The 8265-nt window shown below is 39.2% G+C and overlaps 1 protein-coding gene across 3 annotated transcripts in view; it reads left to right on the top strand.

Annotated features, from left to right (window-relative positions):
- Positions 1 to 8265, top strand: part of FBXO11 (F-box protein 11) — a 68907-nt gene that overhangs the window by 59336 nt on the left and 1306 nt on the right. For all 3 annotated transcript variants that reach the window (XM_042442126.1, XM_042442136.1, XM_042442144.1), the window contains 8 exons: positions 383 to 505; positions 583 to 668; positions 1885 to 1961; positions 2054 to 2197; positions 2712 to 2822; positions 4949 to 5056; positions 7882 to 7990; positions 8087 to 8185. In XM_042442126.1, coding sequence (XP_042298060.1) covers positions 383 to 505; positions 583 to 668; positions 1885 to 1961; positions 2054 to 2197; positions 2712 to 2822; positions 4949 to 5056; positions 7882 to 7990; positions 8087 to 8185 — 857 coding nt within the window. The remainder of the gene's footprint in view (positions 1 to 382; positions 506 to 582; positions 669 to 1884; positions 1962 to 2053; positions 2198 to 2711; positions 2823 to 4948; positions 5057 to 7881; positions 7991 to 8086; positions 8186 to 8265) is intronic.

Below are 8265 nucleotides of genomic sequence, written 5' to 3' on the forward strand. Positions count from 1 at the left end.
GAAGACAGAGTGCCCTCCCTCCATAACTGTCATCTTTCGGCCGTTGAGGGAGAGAGCAGGCCGGCCCAACGTCATCAGGGGCTGGCCTGAAGACTGAGTGCCCTCCCTCCATAACTGTCATCTTTCGGCCGTTGAGGGAGAGAGCAGGCCGGCCCAACGTCATCAGGGGCTAGCCTGAAGATACAGTGTATCTTAATTGTAGATTTTTCTTGTACTGTTGTATAATTTTCTTGTACACCACTATGATCTGTTTGGAATAGCGGTTTATAAATAAAACATATTATTATTAACTGAAGCACTCTTCTTTGAGAGGGAACATATTTGCTTGCCACACTGTAGTCTCAGTCCCACTTACATTTATATGTTTTTGTTCTGTTTTTAGCATGAAAAAGGCCAAGGTGTAATTGAAGAAAATGAGGTTTACAGTAATACTTTGGCTGGAGTCTGGGTAACAACAGGAAGCACTCCAGTGCTGAGAAGAAACAGAATACACAGTGGTAAACAGGTATGTTGCTAATTACAGTGTTAGTTACATTAATGATGCTTCGAAACTTGTTAACAAATATCTTTTTAATTCTTCAGGTTGGTGTTTATTTCTATGACAACGGGCATGGAGTGCTGGAGGACAATGATATCTATAACCATATGTACTCAGGGGTTCAAATCAGGTAAAATATAATTTTCTTGACTTACTTAAAGTGGTTAATACATTAACCAAATTTCCCCATTGAGATAATATTCCTCCTGAACAATTGCTTTGTTTATGCCCATTCAGTCCATCTGCTTTCCTTTCCTGTCTCATGGGGAAACTATTACACAGTAGTAGATTTTATCCTGGGTGTGAAACCGATGATAAAGAAGGGCCTGTTCAATCATTAGACAGAGTTACACCCAGTGTGATAGATTCTGGCCTAAACTTGATCAGGGTTGCAGTGGGTGGTCTGAGGCAAGTCACTGTCTTCCCACACCTCCCTTTTCCACTGAGAGAACAGTAAAATAAAATCTGTTTTGTAAGACATTTGTATTACATAAAATATTTCTTTGGGAGGTGGGGAAAGTGCTCTATCCTTTTCTGTGCTTTTTATTGGTCACTTCAAAAGAAAATTAAATGCTTTCCTATTCAGAAGGAAATATTTTCACTTTCTGAATGGGCTTTGTTTCTTCTCTGAAATCAGCAGGTGCAGGATCAATACATCTTGATTGGTTTTGCAGTGTCATGACATAATTTATATTTTATTTTGTTTCATTTCCAGGATTTATATCCTGCCTTTCTCCCATAATGGGATTCACATTTGCTACATGATCCCTGATTTAGCTAGGCTTATTCTAAAGGGGAAGGATTTCAAACCACAGGGTGAAAACACTTCCAAACCTGTAGTAGCAGAAAGAACTGTCCTTTCTGTGATCAGGTAGCCTTAAGGTCACCATAAATTGGAAACTACTTGAAGACACACAACAACAGCAGCTGAAAATGGGACCAGTCAGTGCAGCTTTCTACTTAACTTCCAGATACTTTATGTACCCGAACACTTCCGTGAGTTTAGATAGCAATATTAATGATAATGAATTGAGATGAACATGGGGTGTGACTGTTTCAAGCATTATTTATACATATTAAAAAGGAGAGTGTAAGAAGTGGAGGAGCAAAAGTACTCTCAAGTTTACCACGCATGTACCCAGTTATTTTCTTCTTCATGGTCTCTGTTAATCACACACATGAGTTTTATTGCGCCTGCAGAGAGCATAGTTAGAACCTCCTAGAATAGCTAGGCCTGAATATGCCCCATATTATGCAGTACTAATAATGCTTTTCTATTTTAGGAATATTTTAATTAACTATAAGAAATATTAAATTCGAACTTCTTGTTGTTTTTTTCTGCACAGAACTGGAAGCAACCCCAAAATTAGGCGCAACAAAATTTGGGGAGGACAAAATGGTGGGATTCTCGTTTATAACTCTGGTAAGTTTCCATTTTGTTTAATTTTCAAAATTTAAAATACAAAACTGATCCATGGCTCCAAAAACATTGCCTTTTTCTTTTACTGTTTAAAGGGCTTGGCTTTATAGAAGATAATGAAATTTTTGATAATGCAATGGCTGGAGTATGGATTAAGACAGACAGTAATCCCACATTAAGAAGAAACAAAATCCATGATGGAAGAGATGGTGGTATCTGTATATTCAATGGTGGCAGAGGTAGTGTATTTTCACTTTTATCACATTTACTAATAGCAAGATAGGTACCTTTAAAAAAAATCCTGAAAATTTTGTAGTTCACGTGCACTTGTTTTTCCACTATCACTCTCTAAAATCACACAGAAGTCCCATCCCATTCCATTTTTTTACTGTACTAGTCCTATGATAAGTTGTTTAGTCATATTTACTGTAAATAAAACATACAGTACTCTTTTTAACCACATTGGTGTGTCAAAATTCTGCTGACTCATACTCGGCCTTTTCTGAGCAGTTATGAAATTATGGTTAAAGAAAGAACATATGGAAAACTTGCTTGAAGTTTTTCAAATTGAAAAGGCCACTGGAGTTCAGTTTCCCCACCTTCTATGGAAAACCTGTGCTGTGTTTACATTTAGATACCTTTGCATTTTAAGGTAAAGAAAACACACCCAACTGTCATTGTGGATGATTATATATTTTTTCCTGTGCGCATAACCAAATCTGAGACTTGACCCTGTACTTTGTTCTGTGATAGGCCTCCTTGAAGAGAACGATATCTTTAGGAATGCACAAGCTGGAGTCCTTATCAGCACAAACAGTCATCCTGTGTTACGTAAAAATCGAATATTTGATGGATTTGCTGCAGGTTTGTAGTTGATTTCTATTGGTTACCACAACCAATTTACAGTATTTAGGCCTTGTCAGCCAGGTAGAAAAAGAAAAAAAGGTTGAGATTTGTTTTAATTTTACTGCCCTTCTCAGTATAGGCTGTGCTAAGTATTTTTTACAGTTCTGATGTGCTGTTACTCATTTCCAAAATATCAATAACAAAATCATGTAAGAGAACATAAAATGCATATCATCATGGCAATTCACATTCCAAAGATGAATAAGCTCCTTTTTATTGTAAATCTGTCATGTATCCTCCTTCACCCTGTACTCTGTATGCAGGTTTAGCTAAATGTTCTGTTCCATACCTACTTGTACCAATTTCAGATAGGTGAATTGGAAGATTTAATAATATTAAAAATAATAGGGGCGGCTTACAAAGATAAAAATAAACATATATTCCAAAATTTGTACTTATAAGCAAGAATCTAGCCTCATAGGGAAAAAAAGACTTACAAGAAATAGCTTAGTCATCAGATTACGGTGGTGTGCAAATTTTCATAGAATTATAGTATCTGTCCAGTGTTACTGGACCAGGCTGAGATTTTTGTTCTCCACTTTCCATCAGTAAAACTGGGTCATTGCACAGCCCTTCATAGTGTATGCTTTGGTGATTGTTCAGGAATGAGCCCTGGCCCTTGGAAGTTGGACAGATGACAGTAAAGCTTTCCTCCAGCCATGTCAACATTTGAAACAACATTCTGCTTCTACTGGATATATATTACCCAGGGTGAAAATACCATGTTGCTCTGGGAGTGGATGGGTCGGATACCATACATGGTTTATTAATTAAATGTATGTGCTGCATTTCAGCAAAGTAATATTCAAGGCAGCTAGAATAGAGAATTAGAATGATAGTGATAATGCAAATCAAAACTAAATTGAAATATATTAAGAACAGCACTCACCAGTTAAAACCTTACTTAGCAGACAAATCAGCTCAAAAGCCAAAGGCCCTCTAAAAAGTCAGCCAGATGTTGTTGGAGTCCAGCTCCCAGCATTCCTCAGTAATCCCTGTATGGGCTATGGGTGATAGGAACTGCAGGCCAACAACATGTGAAAGATTACATGATTTCTACCCTGGCATTTCCAAATCCTGGAAGCAGCCACTCAAGAATCAGGCTGCATTACTTTGCAGTGCTTCACACAATGCATAATTAACTTATGGAAATTCATACAGTGGGCCCTTGCTTTACACAGGGGATCCGTTCTGGACCACCCCCACCCCCGTAAAGCAAATACAGTGGTACCCCGGGATACGAATTACCCAGGTTACGAATTTTTCGGGTTACGAAAAAATCCCATAGGGATTTATTGTTTCGGCTTACGAAGGTTTTTTCGGGTTACGAAAAAACCTCGGCGCTATTTTCCGCCACCGGAGGGCAGCAGAGAGCTATTTTTCCATTAGCGCCTATGGCAATTCGGCTTACGAAGGTTTTTCGGGTTACGAAATTAGCCGCGGAACGAATTAATTTCGTAACCCGAGGTACCACTGTAACATGTAAGCTTGAGCCCCATTATAACCAATAGGACTTATGCTTGCTATGTGGCTGCATGTGTGCCCCATCGGCACGCGTGCAATTCGCAAACCCCATTGGATATAAGTGGCATTGCATGCATGTGGGGCATGTGTGCATTTCCCAGGCGGCTTCAGTGTATGCTGAAAGCTGCCTATAAGGAGCCTGGGTATGGTGCGGGCTCACTGTATTATAGGATGCGATAGCCATTGGCATTTAAGAAGCACAGGTGTTTCAGTTTAGCCATGGCATTTTAACTTCATATATAGAGTACATTTAGTATATTTCTCTTAGCACCACCCTGGTTTATATTTTTGCCACTTGGACCCACCTGCCTACCCTTTCCCTGAAAAGGCAATGCTCTGATGTGCTATCACTTAATAATAAACCTTATGAAATATTATCATGCTGCTGAGGAAGATAGCCTTTTTATGTCTGCAGTCAGCTTTTGTAAGAGTGTGGATTTACTATGAGTGCAGGTTAGCATTTTTTTTATTGTTTGAGCAGCTAAATGATTCTAGTTGTTAAATAGCTAAATTTATCTACTGTATTCATTTTGCTGGACTAATTTTCTTCTCTTTTTAAGGTATTGAAATAACAAATCATGCAACTGCAACTTTAGAAGGCAATCAGATTTTCAATAACCGGTTTGGAGGTTTATTTCTAGCCTCTGGTGTCAATGTGACAATGAAAGGTATGTTTAATTATGCTTACTTGAAACTCAGGCTGCATTTGCATGGGAGAAATAATGTACTTTGACACTGCTTTAACTGTCATGGCTCAGTGTTGTGGAATCATGGGATTTGTAGTTTGTAGTGGAATCAGAGCTCACACTATATCTCACAAAGCTACAAATCCCAGGCAATTAGAAGTGGTGTCAAACTGCATTATTTCTCCAATGCAAATGCAGCCTTAGTAAAGCTGTTGGTATTTATTACTTTTGCACAGCTGCACATATGACTCTGGGAACCTAAGTAAGCTATCTTTGGCAAAGACGTGTTTTGTCCATAAAAAGCACTCCACCTAAAACAGCAACCTCATATTTACTGACTTGCATTGGTATTTCTACTATTGCAACCATTGTTATATCAGTCTAAAGAAACATCTTCAATACAAAATTAAAATTCGCATCACTGTTGGACTGCCAGGAATTGTACACTTGCATTTTTATGGATGAATATTTCTTTTACCCAAATATCAGCTGAAGCATTATTGTTGCTTTTGAAGAAAGTATTAGCAAGAATTTCCACTGTAAAGCTATGTATTACTTAAATACTTTTAATATATTATGTATTGTAGAAAGCTTAATGAAATGTGACTTTTGCCTTGACAAGGTTTTTTAGTTGTATCCAAAATAACTCTCCAGTTTAAAATAAACTCAGGATCTTAATTGCATCTACTAAAGCAGGGGTTGGCAACTGCCGACACCAGGCCCACGGGGCAGGGCAGGAAGGAGGCGGGGGAAGAGGAGGAGGAGGAGGGAGGAAGGAGCAGGAGGAGGAGGGAAGGAAGGTAGGAGGAGGAGGAGGAAGAGGGGGAGGGGGGAGGGAGGAAGGAGGAGGAAGAGGGAAGAAGGAAGGAAGAGGATTTCCATTCCATTTGTACAGGTCTGCTTTGTTTTAACAATGATAGTGGTGATGATGATATCAGTCAGTTGAGACATGAGCTCTCTCTTTCTGAAGGTGAGACAGTGTGACTTTCCAAAGTGCATTTCTGTGTATTTTCGGTGCTTTTAATGCTAAAAGGTCTGCTTTAACAATGATAGTGGTGATGATGATGGTGATATTGGTATCATCCAGCTTCTGAGGCCCAAATGTCCTTCATTTTGATCATGCCTAAGAAACATGCATTTATATTAACATTTTTAAAAAATCATCAAATTTTTTCGCATGTCCTCTGTTTTTAAAAATGTGTCCTACATTTGAAAATGTTGTCCTATATTATTTATTATTTATTTGGCTTCGGCCCCCCAGTTGTCTGAGGGACAGCAACCCGGCCCCCGGCTCAAAAAGGTTGCCTACCCCTGTACTACAGCAACAATTAAAATCTTTGTTAAAGGAAGTCCTCTAAAGGACTGAGGACTTCAGGACACTGAGCATGATCCAAAGTGGTAACAAAACCAGCAATGTGTTATATAGTTAGGTATATTAGGGGTACTGGAAAATGTTGAGAAGGATCATGAAGGCAAAGAACTAAGAGGAAAAGCCTGTTGGCGTTTGTTTCCTCATAAAAGCAAACCCACCCTGGCTATTACTACTTGGCTCATCTGTAGTGCTGGTCATTTTCCCTTGGCCATGCTATTATACCTTTCAGAACAGAGCAGAAAGGACACCTGGGAAGAAACATTAGCTTTTGTGGCTGTTCAGAGGCAAGTGAAAGAAGGATGCCTGCTAGTTGTTCCAGCTTAGGAAGGGCAAATCCTATGCATGTTTACTCAGATGTAGGTCACCTTAACTTATAATTTACTTGCAGACCATGCCAATCTCTCTCTCTAAAAGTGCATTTTGATGAAACTAACGAGTAGATAGAATCCTAGTCAAATGAGGCAGCTTCAAAGTTAGACTTTTGGAGAGTAACTTTTACTCATTGAAATGTCGCACACATACTGATTGCTTGGTGCCCCTTGTATAAGCACTGAGGACAGTGTGTGCTATTGAGCCATCCAAGTAAAAACTCCCATTTGAGTATAATATTAAAACATAGTAAGACTGCAATCCTAAATGGGGAATACATCCCACAGAAACATACCTCAAAGTAGACATGTATAGATTTTTGTTTTATTAATTCTAGCTTACTTTGTGCCATTGGAAAATGCCTTTCAGATTCTAAATTTTCCAGATTTTTCTGTGTTCATTAAATGTAGGCCTGGTTCATATGGGCCCTCAGTGATGCCCTCATCACATGCTAGGGTTGCCTCGGGGCGGAGCACCCACATGTGCCGCAACCCTAGTATGTGACGAGGGCATAACAATGGTGGCACCCTGTATATACGGTGCTGCCATTGTTATGTAAGTGCTGTGCGGCATCCATGCAGTGCTTACATAATGTGTGCCATTGGCACACTTGTTATGCCACTGCCGCGGCGTTAGAAGAACCCGCTTTTTGTGGGTTCTTTTTCCACTGCTGGGAAGCTGCACGGTTTGGTGGCTGCAGCTTCCCTCCGGCGGAAAAAAGGGCCGCCACCAGCCCAGACAGAATCCAAGGTATGTACTGGGCCATAGACTCCCATCCTTTCAGTCAGGCTTAATTATGTTTAGCTTCAGCAAGATTACAGCATTGGTCTCTATTACCACTTCAGTTAGGGGAGCCATGCTGCACAAAAGTGCACATGCTGATGTTTTACTTCAACATTTTTCTCAACCGTAGACCCAGATCTCTTAAAAGAGATGTCGTATAACCTTTACATCAGAGTACCTGCTGGAATATCAAGGTTTTCAGATTCAGGTGTTGCCTTTTCTATTACGCTATGTTTCAGCATGGAAGAATAAAGTGAAACTGAAATCTTCCATCTTTTTACAGATAACAAAATAATGAACAATCAAGATGCCATAGAGAAAGCTGTTAGTAGAGGCCAGTGTTTATATAAGATATCAAGTTATACCAGCTACCCCATGCATGATTTCTATAGGTAAGTAACTTGAGCATAGGATATTATTTTTTACATTATGACTTTTCAAATACTGAAGAAATGATTTGGTCTTAACAAATTAACATTGTATTCTAGATGTCACACTTGTAATACCACAGACCGCAATGCTATATGCGTAAACTGTATTAAGAAGTGCCATCAAGGACATGATGTGGAATTTATTAGACATGATAGGTATGTTGAAACAAGTGCATTTGGTGGAAAGCTGGAGTGTGATGGTTTTGTAAGTATGTATTTCAAAGATGTCTCTCTTC

The sequence above is a fragment of the Sceloporus undulatus genome, chromosome 1 (genome assembly GCF_019175285.1).
Source record: "Sceloporus undulatus isolate JIND9_A2432 ecotype Alabama chromosome 1, SceUnd_v1.1, whole genome shotgun sequence".
Lineage (NCBI taxonomy): Eukaryota > Metazoa > Chordata > Lepidosauria > Squamata > Phrynosomatidae > Sceloporus > Sceloporus undulatus.